General features: G+C 73.5%; 1 protein-coding gene across 1 annotated transcript in view; it reads right to left on the bottom strand.

Annotated features, from left to right (window-relative positions):
* LOC138428884 (mucin-3A-like) overlaps positions 1 to 15,265 on the bottom strand; it is a 33,117-nt gene extending 17,852 nt beyond the window's left edge. The window contains exons 1-3 of the mRNA XM_069569811.1: positions 15,137 to 15,265; positions 4,199 to 4,297; positions 2,579 to 2,671 (exon numbers count right to left, since the gene is read on the bottom strand). Coding sequence (XP_069425912.1) covers positions 2,579 to 2,671; positions 4,199 to 4,297; positions 15,137 to 15,265 — 321 coding nt within the window. The remainder of the gene's footprint in view (positions 1 to 2,578; positions 2,672 to 4,198; positions 4,298 to 15,136) is intronic.
* Between the last annotated feature and the right edge of the window lie 213 nt (positions 15,266 to 15,478).

A 15,478-nucleotide genomic window follows, 5' to 3' on the forward strand; every position in this document is an offset into this window, starting at 1 on the left:
CCGAGGAGGGAGGGAGAGTCGTGGATGTGTGCGGCGTGGCGGAGGCCGGGAGGGGTGAGGTGAAGGCGGAAGTCAGGGTGCTCCCGCTGGAGTAGATGGTGGAAGCGGTGAGGACCGGAGCGCTGGGCGGTGCTGTGGGCGTGGGTGTGGTCACCCGGAGGGTGCTAGCCGCCCCGGTGGTGTGTGCCGCGGCGGCAGAGGGCAGAGTGGCCGTGAGGGAGGTGGCCGGGGCTGCGGTGTCCCTGGGAGTGGCGACCTGCGTGCTGGACCCGGTGGGCGTGCTGGCGGGAGGCGAGGGGCCGGCAGTGGTGTGGGTGGCGGGGAGTGTGGTCATGTCGGTGGGCAGAGGGCTGGTGTTCGGGGTGGAGGCGGAGGCGGGCTCTGTGCTGGGGGCAGGTGGAGGGGAGCGAGGCACCCCCGTGGACGAGGTCGGGCTATTGGTGGCCACGGGAGTGGAGGTGGTGGACGCGGGAGCATAGAGTGTGCTGCTGGGCGTGGCGGAGGATGTGAGGGACGGCGGAGAGGGCACCTCCGTGGCGACAGGCTGGCTAGAGGCGTCACTGGGAGGAGTCGCCGTGGTGGTGGGGTGCGGGGGCGGCCCACTGGTGCTGGGGGCAGGTGGGCTGGCCGCCTCGGCCGGAGTGGTGCTGGCCCCGGTACTGCCGGAGGCCGGGGAGGAGGCGCCTAGCGATGTGGCGGGAATGGTGCCGGAGCCGAAGGGAGTCGCCGTGCTGCGGGGAGTGGTGAAGATGGAGGTGGCGGCCGGCGTGCTGGCCGAGGTTGCCTGGACAGGGAAGGTGCTGTGTGTGCGGTGGGTGGTGGGGCCGGAGGAGATGATGCCGGTGCTGGGGGTGGCGGCGGCCGCGGGCGTGGGCGTGGGCGTGGCCGTGGCGGTGGGGGTGGGGGTGGGTGTGTCTGAGGGGCTGGCCAGAGCGCGTGTGGAGCCGAGGGCCACGGCGGAGGTGGCGGTGGTGGATGGAGCCGCGGGCCCGGTGGATGTGGCCTCGGTGGTGGCGGGCGTGGAGCTGGGGGCTGGCGTCCTGACCAAGGAGGGAGGGAGAGTCGTGGATGTGTGCGGCGTGGCGGAGGCCGGGAGGGGTGAGGTGAAGGCGGAAGTGAGGGTGCTCCCGCTGGAGTAGATGGTGGAAGCGGTGAGGACCGGAGCGCTGGGCGGTGCTGTGGGCGTGGGTGTGGTCACCCGGAGGGTGCTAGCCGCCCCGGTGGTGTGTGCCGCGGCGGCAGAGGGCAGAGTGGCCGTGAGGGAGGTGGCCGGGGCTGCGGTGTCCCTGGGAGTGGCGACCTGCGTGCTGGACCCGGTGGGCGTGCTGGCGGGAGGCGAGGGGCCGGCAGTGGTGTGGGTGGCGGGGAGTGTGGTCATGTCGGTGGGCAGAGGGCTGGTGTTCGGGGTGGAGGCGGAGGCGGGCTCTGTGCTGGGGGCAGGTGGAGGGGAGCGAGGCACCCCCGTGGACGAGGTCGGGCTATTGGTGGCCACGGGAGTGGAGGTGGTGGACGCGGGAGCATAGAGTGTGCTGCTGGGCGTGGCGGAGGATGTGAGGGACGGCGGAGAGGGCACCTCCGTGGCGACAGGCTGGCTAGAGGCGTCACTGGGAGGATTCGCCGTGGTGGTGGGGTGCGGGGGCGGCCCACTGGTGCTGGGGGCAGGTGGGCTGGCCGCCTCGGCCGGAGTGGTGCTGGCCCCGGTACTGCCGGAGGCCGGGGAGGAGGCGCCTAGCGATGTGGCGGGAATGGTGCCGGAGCCGAAGGGAGTCGCCGTGCTGCGGGGAGTGGTGAAGATGGAGGTGGCGGCCGGCGTGCTGGCCGAGGTTGCCTGGACAGGGAAGGTGCTGTGTGTGCGGTGGGTGGTGGGGCCGGAGGAGATGATGCCGGTGCCGGGGGTGGCGGCGGCCGCGGGCGTGGGCGTGGGCGTGGCCGTGGCCGTGGCGGTGGGGGTGGGGGTGGGTGTGTCTGAGGGGCTGGCCAGAGCGCGTGTGGAGCCGAGGGCCACGGCGGAGGTGGCGGTGGTGGATGGAGCCGCGGGCCCGGTGGATGTGGCCTCGGTGGTGGCGGGCGTGGAGCTGGGGGCTGGCGTCCTGACCGAGGAGGGGGGGAGAGTCGTGGATGTGTGCGGCGTGGCGGAGGCCGGGAGGGGTGAGGTGAAGGCGGAAGTGAGGGTGCTCCCGCTGGAGTAGATGGTGGAAGCGGTGAGGACCGGAGCGCTGGGCGGTGCTGTGGGCGTGGGTGTGGTCACCCGGAGGGTGCTAGCCGCCCCGGTGGTGTGTGCCGCGGCGGCAGAGGGCAGAGTGGCCGTGAGGGAGGTGGCCGGGGCTGCGGTGTCCCTGGGAGTGGCGACCTGCGTGCTGGACCCGGTGGGCGTGCTGGCGGGAGGCGAGGGGCCGGCAGTGGTGTGGGTGGCGGGGAGTGTGGTCATGTCGGTGGGCAGAGGGCTGGTGTTCGGGGTGGAGGCGGAGGCGGGCTCTGTGCTGGGGGCAGGTGGAGGGGAGCGAGGCACCCCCGTGGACGAGGTCGGGCTATTGGTGGCCACGGGAGTGGAGGTGGTGGACGCGGGAGCATAGAGTGTGCTGCTGGGCGTGGCGGAGGATGTGAGGGACGGCGGAGAGGGCACCTCCGTGGCGACAGGCTGGCTAGAGGCGTCACTGGGAGGAGTCGCCGTGGTGGTGGGGTGCGGGGGCGGCCCACTGGTGCTGGGGGCAGGTGGGCTGGCCGCCTCGGCCGGAGTGGTGCTGGCCCCGGTACTGCCGGAGGCCGGGGAGGAGGCGCCTAGCGATGTGGCGGGAATGGTGCCGGAGCCGAAGGGAGTCGCCGTGCTGCGGGGAGTGGTGAAGATGGAGGTGGCGGCCGGCGTGCTGGCCGAGGTTGCCTGGACAGGGAAGGTGCTGTGTGTGCGGTGGGTGGTGGGGCCGGAGGAGATGATGCCGGTGCCGGGGGTGGCGGCGGCCGCGGGCGTGGGCGTGGGCGTGGGCGTGGCCGTGGCGGTGGGGGTGGGGGGGGGTGTGTCTGAGGGGCTGGCCAGAGCGCGTGTGGAGCCGAGGGCCACGGCGGAGGTGGCGGTGGTGGATGGAGCCGCGGGCCCGGTGGATGTGGCCTCGGTGGTGGCGGGCGTGGAGCTGGGGGCTGGCGTCCTGACCGAGGAGGGAGGGAGAGTCGTGGATGTGTGCGGCGTGGCGGAGGCCGGGAGGCGTGAGGTGAAGGCGGAAGTGAGGGTGCTCCCGCTGGAGTAGATGGTGGAAGCGGTGAGGACCGGAGCGCTGGGCGGTGCTGTGGGCGTGGGTGTGGTCACCCGGAGGGTGCTAGCCACCCCGGTGGTGTGTGCCGCGGCGGCAGAGGGCAGAGTGGCCGTGAGGGAGGTGGCCGGGGCTGCGGTGTCCCTGGGAGTGGCGACCTGCGTGCTGGACCCGGTGGGCGTGCTGGCGGGAGGCGAGGGGCCGGCAGTGGTGTGGGTGGCGGGGAGTGTGGTCATGTCGGTGGGCAGAGGGCTGGTGTTCGGGGTGGAGGCGGAGGCGGGCTCTGTGCTGGGGGCAGGTGGAGGGGAGCGAGGCACCCCCGTGGACGAGGTCGGGCTATTGGTGGCCACGGGAGTGGAGGTGGTGGACGCGGGAGCATAGAGTGTGCTGCTGGGCGTGGCGGAGGATGTGAGGGACGGCGGAGAGGGCACCTCCGTGGCGACAGGCTGGCTAGAGGCGTCACTGGGAGGAGTCGCCGTGGTGGTGGGGTGCGGGGGCGGCCCACTGGTGCTGGGGGCAGGTGGGCTGGCCGCCTCGGCCGGAGTGGTGCTGGCCCCGGTACTGCCGGAGGCCGGGGAGGAGGCGCCTAGCGATGTGGCGGGAATGGTGCCGGAGCCGAAGGGAGTCGCCGTGCTGCGGGGAGTGGTGAAGATGGAGGTGGCGGCCGGCGTGCTGGCCGAGGTTGCCTGGACAGGGAAGGTGCTGTGTGTGCGGTGGGTGGTGGGGCCGGAGGAGATGATGCCGGTGCTGGGGGTGGCGGCGGCCCCGGGCGTGGGCGTGGGCGTGGCCGTGGCCGTGGCGGTGGGGGTGGGGGTGGGTGTGTCTGAGGGGCTGGCCAGAGCGCGTGTGGAGCCGAGGGCCACGGCGGAGGTGGCGGTGGTGGATGGAGCCGCGGGCCCGGTGGATGTGGCCTCGGTGGTGGCGGGCGTGGAGCTGGGGGCTGGCGTCCTGACCGAGGAGGGAGGGAGAGTCGTGGATGTGTGCGGCGTGGCGGAGGCCGGGAGGGGTGAGGTGAAGGCGGAAGTGAGGGTGCTCCCGCTGGAGTAGATGGTGGAAGCGGTGAGGACCGGAGCGCTGGGCGGTGCTGTGGGCGTGGGTGTGGTCACCCGGAGGGTGCTAGCCGCCCCGGTGGTGTGTGCCGCGGCGGCAGAGGGCAGAGTGGCCGTGAGGGAGGTGGCCGGGGCTGCGGTGTCCCTGGGAGTGGCGACCTGCGTGCTGGACCCGGTGGGCGTGCTGGCGGGAGGCGAGGGGCCGGCAGTGGTGTGGGTGGCGGGGAGTGTGGTCATGTCGGTGGGCAGAGGGCTGGTGTTCGGGGTGGAGGCGGAGGCGGGCTCTGTGCTGGGGGCAGGTGGAGGGGAGCGAGGCACCCCCGTGGACGAGGTCGGGCTATTGGTGGCCACGGGAGTGGAGGTGGTGGACGCGGGAGCATAGAGTGTGCTGCTGGGCGTGGCGGAGGATGTGAGGGACGGCGGAGAGGGCACCTCCGTGGCGACAGGCTGGCTAGAGGCGTCACTGGGAGGAGTCGCCGTGGTGGTGGGGTGCGGGGGCGGCCCACTGGTGCTGGGGGCAGGTGGGCTGGCCGCCTCGGCCGGAGTGGTGCTGGCCCCGGTACTGCCGGAGGCCGGGGAGGAGGCGCCTAGCGATGTGGCGGGAATGGTGCCGGAGCCGAAGGGAGTCGCCGTGCTGCGGGGAGTGGTGAAGATGGAGGTGGCGGCCGGCGTGCTGGCCGAGGTTGCCTGGACAGGGAAGGTGCTGTGTGTGCGGTGGGTGGTGGGGCCGGAGGAGATGATGCCGGTGCTGGGGGTGGCGGCGGCCCCGGGCGTGGGCGTGGGCGTGGCCGTGGCCGTGGCGGTGGGGGTGGGGGTGGGTGTGTCTGAGGGGCTGGCCAGAGCGCGTGTGGAGCCGAGGGCCACGGCGGAGGTGGCGGTGGTGGATGGAGCCGCGGGCCCGGTGGATGTGGCCTCGGTGGTGGCGGGCGTGGAGCTGGGGGCTGGCGTCCTGACCGAGGAGGGAGGGAGAGTCGTGGATGTGTGCGGCGTGGCGGAGGCCGGGAGGGGTGAGGTGAAGGCGGAAGTGAGGGTGCTCCCGCTGGAGTAGATGGTGGAAGCGGTGAGGACCGGAGCGCTGGGCGGTGCTGTGGGCGTGGGTGTGGTCACCCGGAGGGTGCTAGCCGCCCCGGTGGTGTGTGCCGCGGCGGCAGAGGGCAGAGTGGCCGTGAGGGAGGTGGCCGGGGCTGCGGTGTCCCTGGGAGTGGCGACCTGCGTGCTGGACCCGGTGGGCGTGCTGGCGGGAGGCGAGGGGCCGGCAGTGGTGTGGGTGGCGGGGAGTGTGGTCATGTCGGTGGGCAGAGGGCTGGTGTTCGGGGTGGAGGCGGAGGCGGGCTCTGTGCTGGGGGCAGGTGGAGGGGAGCGAGGCACCCCCGTGGACGAGGTCGGGCTATTGGTGGCCACGGGAGTGGAGGTGGTGGACGCGGGAGCATAGAGTGTGCTGCTGGGCGTGGCGGAGGATGTGAGGGACGGCGGAGAGGGCACCTCCGTGGCGACAGGCTGGCTAGAGGCGTCACTGGGAGGAGTCGCCGTGGTGGTGGGGTGCGGGGGCGGCCCACTGGTGCTGGGGGCAGGTGGGCTGGCCGCCTCGGCCGGAGTGGTGCTGGCCCCGGTACTGCCGGAGGCCGGGGAGGAGGCGCCTAGCGATGTGGCGGGAATGGTGCCGGAGCCGAAGGGAGTCGCCGTGCTGCGGGGAGTGGTGAAGATGGAGGTGGCGGCCGGCGTGCTGGCCGAGGTTGCCTGGACAGGGAAGGTGCTGTGTGTGCGGTGGGTGGTGGGGCCGGAGGAGATGATGCCGGTGCTGGGGGTGGCGGCGGCCGCGGGCGTGTGCGTGGGCGTGGCCGTGGCGGTGGGGGTGGGGGTGGGTGTGTCTGAGGGGCTGGCCAGAGCGCGTGTGGAGCCGAGGGCCACGGCGGAGGTGGCGGTGGTGGATGGAGCCGCGGGCCCGGTGGATGTGGCCTCGGTGGTGGCGGGCGTGGAGCTGGGGGCTGGCGTCCTGACCGAGGAGGGAGGGAGAGTCGTGGATGTGTGCGGCGTGGCGGAGGCCGGGAGGGGTGAGGTGAAGGCGGAAGTGAGGGTGCTCCCGCTGGAGTAGATGGTGGAAGCGGTGAGGACCGGAGCGCTGGGCGGTGCTGTGGGCGTGGGTGTGGTCACCCGGAGGGTGCTAGCCGCCCCGGTGGTGTGTGCCGCGGCGGCAGAGGGCAGAGTGGCCGTGAGGGAGGTGGCCGGGGCTGCGGTGTCCCTGGGAGTGGCGACCTGCGTGCTGGACCCGGTGGGCGTGCTGGCGGGAGGCGAAGGGCCGGCAGTGGTGTGGGTGGCGGGGAGTGTGGTCATGTCGGTGGGCAGAGGGCTGGTGTTCGGGGTGGAGGCGGAGGCGGGCTCTGTGCTGGGGGCAGGTGGAGGGGAGCGAGGCACCCCCGTGGACGAGGTCGGGCTATTGGTGGCCACGGGAGTGGAGGTGGTGGACGCGGGAGCATAGAGTGTGCTGCTGGGCGTGGCGGAGGATGTGAGGGACGGCGGAGAGGGCACCTCCGTGGCGACAGGCTGGCTAGAGGCGTCACTGGGAGGATTCGCCGTGGTGGTGGGGTGCGGGGGCGGCCCACTGGTGCTGGGGGCAGGTGGGCTGGCCGCCTCGGCCGGAGTGGTGCTGGCCCCGGTACTGCCGGAGGCCGGGGAGGAGGCGCCTAGCGATGTGGCGGGAATGGTGCCGGAGCCGAAGGGAGTCGCCGTGCTGCGGGGAGTGGTGAAGATGGAGGTGGCGGCCGGCGTGCTGGCCGAGGTTGCCTGGACAGGGAAGGTGCTGTGTGTGCGGTGGGTGGTGGGGCCGGAGGAGATGATGCCGGTGCTGGGGGTGGCGGCGGCCGCGGGCGTGGGCGTGGGCGTGGGCGTGGCCGTGGCGGTGGGGGTGGGGGTGGGTGTGTCTGAGGGGCTGGCCAGAGCGCGTGTGGAGCCGAGGGCCACGGCGGAGGTGGCGGTGGTGGATGGAGCCGCGGGCCCGGTGGATGTGGCCTCGGTGGTGGCGGGCGTGGAGCTGGGGGCTGGCGTCCTGACCGAGGAGGGAGGGAGAGTCGTGGATGTGTGCGGCGTGGCGGAGGCCGGGAGGGGTGAGGTGAAGGCGGAAGTGAGGGTGCTCCCGCTGGAGTAGATGGTGGAAGCGGTGAGGACCGGAGCGCTGGGCGGTGCTGTGGGCGTGGGTGTGGTCACCCGGAGGGTGCTAGCCGCCCCGGTGGTGTGTGCCGCGGCGGCAGAGGGCAGAGTGGCCGTGAGGGAGGTGGCCGGGGCTGCGGTGTCCCTGGGAGTGGCGACCTGCGTGCTGGACCCGGTGGGCGTGCTGGCGGGAGGCGAGGGGCCGGCAGTGGTGTGGGTGGCGGGGAGTGTGGTCATGTCGGTGGGCAGAGGGCTGGTGTTCGGGGTGGAGGCGGAGGCGGGCTCTGTGCTGGGGGCAGGTGGAGGGGAGCGAGGCACCCCCGTGGACGAGGTCGGGCTATTGGTGGCCACGGGAGTGGAGGTGGTGGACGCGGGAGCATAGAGTGTGCTGCTGGGCGTGGCGGAGGATGTGAGGGACGGCGGAGAGGGCACCTCCGTGGCGACAGGCTGGCTAGAGGCGTCACTGGGAGGAGTCGCCGTGGTGGTGGGGTGCGGGGGCGGCCCACTGGTGCTGGGGGCAGGTGGGCTGGCCGCCTCGGCCGGAGTGGTGCTGGCCCCGGTACTGCCGGAGGCCGGGGAGGAGGCGCCTAGCGATGTGGCGGGAATGGTGCCGGAGCCGAAGGGAGTCGCCGTGCTGCGGGGAGTGGTGAAGATGGAGGTGGCGGCCGGCGTGCTGGCCGAGGTTGCCTGGACAGGGAAGGTGCTGTGTGTGCGGTGGGTGGTGGGGCCGGAGGAGATGATGCCGGTGCTGGGGGTGGCGGCGGCCGCGGGCGTGGGCGTGGGCGTGGCCGTGGCCGTGGCGGTGGGGGTGGGGGTGGGTGTGTCTGAGGGGCTGGCCAGAGCGCGTGTGGAGCCGAGGGCCACGGCGGAGGTGGCGGTGGTGGATGGAGCCGCGGGCCCGGTGGATGTGGCCTCGGTGGTGGCGGGCGTGGAGCTGGGGGCTGGCGTCCTGACCGAGGAGGGAGGGAGAGTCGTGGATGTGTGCGGCGTGGCGGAGGCCGGGAGGGGTGAGGTGAAGGCGGAAGTGAGGGTGCTCCCGCTGGAGTAGATGGTGGAAGCGGTGAGGACCGGAGCGCTGGGCGGTGCTGTGGGCGTGGGTGTGGTCACCCGGAGGGTGCTAGCCGCCCCGGTGGTGTGTGCCGCGGCGGCAGAGGGCAGAGTGGCCGTGAGGGAGGTGGCCGGGGCTGCGGTGTCCCTGGGAGTGGCGACCTGCGTGCTGGACCCGGTGGGCGTGCTGGCGGGAGGCGAGGGGCCGGCAGTGGTGTGGGTGGCGGGGAGTGTGGTCATGTCGGTGGGCAGAGGGCTGGTGTTCGGGGTGGAGGCGGAGGCGGGCTCTGTGCTGGGGGCAGGTGGAGGGGAGCGAGGCACCCCCGTGGACGAGGTCGGGCTATTGGTGGCCACGGGAGTGGAGGTGGTGGACGCGGGAGCATAGAGTGTGCTGCTGGGCGTGGCGGAGGATGTGAGGGACGGCGGAGAGGGCACCTCCGTGGCGACAGGCTGGCTAGAGGCGTCACTGGGAGGAGTCGCCGTGGTGGTGGGGTGCGGGGGCGGCCCACTGGTGCTGGGGGCAGGTGGGCTGGCCGCCTCGGCCGGAGTGGTGCTGGCCCCGGTACTGCCGGAGGCCGGGGAGGAGGCGCCTAGCGATGTGGCGGGAATGGTGCCGGAGCCGAAGGGAGTCGCCGTGCTGCGGGGAGTGGTGAAGAGGGAGGTGGCGGCCGGCGTGCTGGCCGAGGTTGCCTGGACAGGGAAGGTGCTGTGTGTGCGGTGGGTGGTGGGGCCGGAGGAGATGATGCCGGTGCTGGGGGTGGCGGCGGCCGCGGGCGTGGGCGTGGCCGTGGCCGTGGCCGTGGCGGTGGGGGTGGGGGTGGGTGTGTCTGAGGGGCTGGCCAGAGCGCGTGTGGAGCCGAGGGCCACGGCGGAGGTGGCGGTGGTGGATGGAGCCGCGGGCCCGGTGGATGTGGCCTCGGTGGTGGCGGGCGTGGAGCTGGGGGCTGGCGTCCTGACCGAGGAGGGAGGGAGAGTCGTGGATGTGTGCGGCGTGGCGGAGGCCGGGAGGGGTGAGGTGAAGGCGGAAGTGAGGGTGCTCCCGCTGGAGTAGATGGTGGAAGCGGTGAGGACCGGAGCGCTGGGCGGTGCTGTGGGCGTGGGTGTGGTCACCCGGAGGGTGCTAGCCGCCCCGGTGGTGTGTGCCGCGGCGGCAGAGGGCAGAGTGGCCGTGAGGGAGGTGGCCGGGGCTGCGGTGTCCCTGGGAGTGGCGACCTGCGTGCTGGACCCGGTGGGCGTGCTGGCGGGAGGCGAGGGGCCGGCAGTGGTGTGGGTGGCGGGGAGTGTGGTCATGTCGGTGGGCAGAGGGCTGGTGTTCGGGGTGGAGGCGGAGGCGGGCTCTGTGCTGGGGGCAGGTGGAGGGGAGCGAGGCACCCCCGTGGACGAGGTCGGGCTATTGGTGGCCACGGGAGTGGAGGTGGTGGACGCGCGAGCATAGAGTGTGCTGCTGGGCGTGGCGGAGGATGTGAGGGACGGCGGAGAGGGCACCTCCGTGGCGACAGGCTGGCTAGAGGCGTCACTGGGAGGAGTCGCCGTGGTGGTGGGGTGCGGGGGCGGCCCACTGGTGCTGGGGGCAGGTGGGCTGGCCGCCTCGGCCGGAGTGGTGCTGGCCCCGGTACTGCCGGAGGCCGGGGAGGAGGCGCCTAGCGATGTGGCGGGAATGGTGCCGGAGCCGAAGGGAGTCGCCGTGCTGCGGGGAGTGGTGAAGATGGAGGTGGCGGCCGGCATGCTGGCCGAGGTTGCCTGGACAGGGAAGGTGCTGTGTGTGCGGTGGGTGGTGGGGCCGGAGGAGATGATGCCGGTGCTGGGGGTGGCGGCGGCCGCGGGCGTGGGCGTGGGCGTGGCCGTGGCCGTGGCGGTGGGGGTGGGGGTGGGTGTGTCTGAGGGGCTGGCCAGAGCGCGTGTGGAGCCGAGGGCCACGGCGGAGGTGGCGGTGGTGGATGGAGCCGCGGGCCCGGTGGATGTGGCCTCGGTGGTGGCGGGCGTGGAGCTGGGGGCTGGCGTCCTGACCGAGGAGGGAGGGAGAGTCGTGGATGTGTGCGGCGTGGCGGAGGCCGGGAGGGGTGAGGTGAAGGCGGAAGTGAGGGTGCTCCCGCTGGAGTAGATGGTGGAAGCGGTGAGGACCGGTGCGCTGGGCGGTGCTGTGGGCGTGGGTGTGGTCACCCGGAGGGTGCTAGCCGCCCCGGTGGTGTGTGCCGCGGCGGCAGAGGGCAGAGTGGCCGTGAGGGAGGTGGCCGGGGCTGCGGTGTCCCTGGGAGTGGCGACCTGCGTGCTGGACCCGGTGGGCGTGCTGGCGGGAGGCGAGGGGCCGGCAGTGGTGTGGGTGGCGGGGAGTGTGGTCATGTCGGTGGGCAGAGGGCTGGTGTTCGGGGTGGAGGCGGAGGCGGGCTCTGTGCTGGGGGCAGGTGGAGGGGAGCGAGGCACCCCCGTGGACGAGGTCGGGCTATTGGTGGCCACGGGAGTGGAGGTGGTGGACGCGGGAGCATAGAGTGTGCTGCTGGGCGTGGCGGAGGATGTGAGGGACGGCGGAGAGGGCACCTCCGTGGCGACAGGCTGGCTAGAGGCGTCACTGGGAGGAGTCGCCGTGGTGGTGGGGTGCGGGGGCGGCCCACTGGTGCTGGGGGCAGGTGGACTGGCCGCCTCGGCCGGAGTGGTGCTGGCCCCGGTACTGCCGGAGGCCGGGGAGGAGGCGCCTAGCGATGTGGCGGGAATGGTGCCGGAGCCGAAGGGAGTCGCCGTGCTGCGGGGAGTGGTGAAGATGGAGGTGGCGGCCGGCGTGCTGGCCGAGGTTGCCTGGACAGGGAAGGTGCTGTGTGTGCGGTGGGTGGTGGGGCCGGAGGAGATGATGCCGGTGCTGGGGGTGGCGGCGGCCGCGGGCGTGGGCGTGGCCGTGGCCGTGGCCGTGGCGGTGGGGGTGGGGGTGGGTGTGTCGGAGGGGCTGGCCAGAGCGCGTGTGGAGCCGAGGGCCACGGCGGAGGTGGCGGTGGTGGATGGAGCCGCGGGCCCGGTGGATGTGGCCTCGGTGGTGGCGGGCGTGGAGCTGGGGGCTGGCGTCCTGACCGAGGAGGGAGGGAGAGTCGTGGATGTGTGCGGCGTGGCGGAGGCCGGGAGGGGTGAGGTGAAGGCGGAAGTGAGGGTGCTCCCGCTGGAGTAGATGGTGGAAGCGGTGAGGACCGGAGCGCTGGGCGGTGCTGTGGGCGTGGGTGTGGTCACCCGGAGGGTGCTAGCCGCCCCGGTGGTGTGTGCCGCGGCGGCAGAGGGCAGAGTGGCCGTGAGGGAGGTGGCCGGGGCTGCGGTGTCCCTGGGAGTGGCGACCTGCGTGCTGGACCCGGTGGGCGTGCTGGCGGGAGGCGAGGGGCCGGCAGTGGTGTGGGTGGCGGGGAGTGTGGTCATGTCGGTGGGCAGAGGGCTGGTGTTCGGGGTGGAGGCGGAGGCGGGCTCTGTGCTGGGGGCAGGTGGAGGGGAGCGAGGCACCCCCGTGGACGAGGTCGGGCTATTGGTGGCCACGGGAGTGGAGGTGGTGGACGCGCGAGCATAGAGTGTGCTGCTGGGCGTGGCGGAGGATGTGAGGGACGGCGGAGAGGGCACCTCCGTGGCGACAGGCTGGCTAGAGGCGTCACTGGGAGGAGTCGCCGTGGTGGTGGGGTGCGGGGGCGGCCCACTGGTGCTGGGGGCAGGTGGGCTGGCCTCCTCGGCCGGAGTGGTGCTGGCCCCGGTACTGCCGGAGGCCGGGGAGGAGGCGCCTAGCGATGTGGCGGGAATGGTGCCGGAGCCGAAGGGAGTCGCCGTGCTGCGGGGAGTGGTGAAGATGGAGGTGGCAGCCGGCGTGCTGGCCGAGGTTGCCTGGACAGGGAAGGTGCTGTGTGTGCGGTGGGTGGTGGGGCCGGAGGAGATGATGCCGGTGCTGGGGGTGGCGGCGGCCGCGGGCGTGGGCGTGGGCGTGGCCGTGGCCGTGGCGGTGGGGGTGGGGGTGGGTGTGTCTGAGGGGCTGGCCAGAGCGCGTGTGGAGCCGAGGGCCACGGCGGAGGTGGCGGTGGTGGATGGAGCCGCGGGCCCGGTGGATGTGGCCTCGGTGGTGGCGGGCGTGGAGCTGGGGGCTGGCGTCCTGACCGAGGAGGGAGGGAGAGTCGTGGATGTGTGCGGCGTGGCGGAGGCCGGGAGGGGTGAGGTGAAGGCGGAAGTGAGGGTGCTCCCGCTGGAGTAGATGGTGGAAGCGGTGAGGACCGGAGCGCTGGGCGGTGCTGTGGGCGTGGGTGTGGTCACCCGGAGGGTGCTAGCCGCCCCGGTGGTGTGTGCCGCGGCGGCAGAGGGCAGAGTGGCCGTGAGGGAGGTGGCCGGGGCTGCGGTGTCCCTGGGAGTGGCGACCTGCGTGCTGGACCCGGTGGGCGTGCTGGCGGGAGGCGAGGGGCCGGCAGTGGTGTGGGTGGCGGGGAGTGTGGTCATGTCGGTGGGCAGAGGGCTGGTGTTCGGGGTGGAGGCGGAGGCGGGCTCTGTGCTGGGGGCAGGTGGAGGGGAGCGAGGCACCCCCGTGGACGAGGTCGGGCTATTGGTGGCCACGGGAGTGGAGGTGGTGGACGCGGGAGCATAGAGTGTGCTGCTGGGCGTGGCGGAGGATGTGAGGGACGGCGGAGAGGGCACCTCCGTGGCGACAGGCTGGCTAGAGGCGTCACTGGGAGGAGTCGCCGTGGTGGTGGGGTGCGGGGGCGGCCCACTGGTGCTGGGGGCAGGTGGGCTGGCCGCCTCGGCCGGAGTGGTGCTGGCCCCGGTACTGCCGGAGGCCGGGGAGGAGGCGCCTAGCGATGTGGCGGGAATGGTGCCGGAGCCGAAGGGAGTCGCCGTGCTGCGGGGAGTGGTGAAGATGGAGGTGGCGGCCGGCGTGCTGGCCGAGGTTGCCTGGACAGGGAAGGTGCTGTGTGTGCGGTGGGTGGTGGGGCCGGAGGAGATGATGCCGGTGCTGGGGGTGGCGGCGGCCGCGGGCGTGGGCGTGGGCGTGGCCGTGGCCGTGGCGGTGGGGGTGGGGGTGGGTGTGTCTGAGGGGCTGGCCAGAGCGCGTGTGGAGCCGAGGGCCACGGCGGAGGTGGCGGTGGTGGATGGAGCCGCGGGCCCGGTGGATGTGGCCTCGGTGGTGGCGGGCGTGGAGCTGGGGGCTGGCGTCCTGACCGAGGAGGGAGGGAGAGTCGTGGATGTGTGCGGCGTGGCGGAGGCCGGGAGGGGTGAGGTGAAGGCGGAAGTGAGGGTGCTCCCGCTGGAGTAGATGGTGGAAGCGGTGAGGACCGGAGCGCTGGGCGGTGCTGTGGGCGTGGGTGTGGTCACCCGGAGGGTGCTAGCCGCCCCGGTGGTGTGTGCCGCGGCGGCAGAGGGCAGAGTGGCCGTGAGGGAGGTGGCCGGGGCTGCGGTGTCCCTGGGAGTGGCGACCTGCGTGCTGGACCCGGTGGGCGTGCTGGCGGGAGGCGAGGGGCCGGCAGTGGTGTGGGTGGCGGGGAGTGTGGTCATGTCGGTGGGCAGAGGGCTGGTGTTCGGGGTGGAGGCGGAGGCGGGCTCTGTGCTGGGGGCAGGTGGAGGGGAGCGAGGCACCCCCGTGGACGAGGTCGGGCTATTGGTGGCCACGGGAGTGGAGGTGGTGGACGCGGGAGCATAGAGTGTGCTGCTGGGCGTGGCGGAGGATGTGAGGGACGGCGGAGAGGGCACCTCCGTGGCGACAGGCTGGCTAGAGGCGTCACTGGGAGGAGTCGCCGTGGTGGTGGGGTGCGGGGGCGGCCCACTGGTGCTGGGGGCAGGTGGGCTGGCGGCCTCGGCCGGAGTGGTGCTGGCCCCGGTACTGCCGGAGGCCGGGGAGGAGGCGCCTAGCGATGTGGCGGGAATGGTGCCGGAGCCGAAGGGAGTCGCCGTGCTGCGGGGAGTGGTGAAGATGGAGGTGGCGGCCGGCGTGCTGGACGAGGTTGCCTGGACAGGGAAGGTGCTGTGTGTGCGGTGGGTGGTGGGGCCGGAGGAGATGATGCCGGTGCTGGGGGTGGCGGCGGCCGCGGGCGTGGGCGTGGGCGTGGCCGTGGCCGTGGCGGTGGGGGTGGGGGTGGGTGTGTCTGAGGGGCTGGCCAGAGCGCGTGTGGAGCCGAGGGCCACGGCGGAGGTGGCGGTGGTGGATGGAGCCGCGGGCCCGGTGGATGTGGCCTCGGTGGTGGCGGGCGTGGAGCTGGGGGCTGGCGTCCTGACCGAGGAGGGAGGGAGAGTCGTGGATGTGTGCGGCGTGGCGGAGGCCGGGAGGGGTGAGGTGAAGGCGGAAGTGAGGGTGCTCCCGCTGGAGTAGATGGTGGAAGCGGTGAGGACCGGAGCGCTGGGTGGTGCTGTGGGCGTGGGTGTGGTCACCCGGAGGGTGCTAGCCGCCCCGGTGGTGTGTGCCGCGGCGGCAGAGGGCAGAGTGGCCGTGAGGGAGGTGGCCGGGGCTGCGGTGTCCCTGGGAGTGGCGACCTGCGTGCTGGACCCGGTGGGCGTGCTGGCGGGAGGCGAGGGGCCGGCAGTGGTGTGGGTGGCGGGGAGTGTGGTCAGGTCGGTGGGCAGAGGGCTGGTGTTCGGGGTGGAGGCGGAGGCGGGCTCTGTGCTGGGGGCAGGTGGAGGGGAGCGAGGCACCCCCGTGGACGAGGTCGGGCTATTGGTGGCCACGGGAGTGGAGGTGGTGGACGCGGGAGCATAGAGTGTGCTGCTGGGCGTGGCGGAGGATGTGAGGGACGGCGGAGAGGGCACCTCCGTGGCGACAGGCTGGCTAGAGGCGTCACTGGGAGGATTCGCCATGGTGGTGGGGTGCGGGGGCGGCCCACTGGTGCTGGGGGCAGGTGGGCTGGCCGCCTCGGCCGGAGTGGTGCTGGCCCCGGTACTGCCGGAGTCCGGGGAGGAGGCGCCTAGCGATGTGGCGGGAATGGTGCCGGAGCCAAAGGGAGTCGCCGTGCTGCGGGGAGTGGTGAAGATGGAGGTGGCGGCCGGCGTGCTGGCCGAGGTTGCCTGGAC

Source organism: Ovis canadensis, chromosome 24, assembly GCF_042477335.2.
Source record: "Ovis canadensis isolate MfBH-ARS-UI-01 breed Bighorn chromosome 24, ARS-UI_OviCan_v2, whole genome shotgun sequence".
Taxonomy (NCBI): domain Eukaryota; kingdom Metazoa; phylum Chordata; class Mammalia; order Artiodactyla; family Bovidae; genus Ovis; species Ovis canadensis.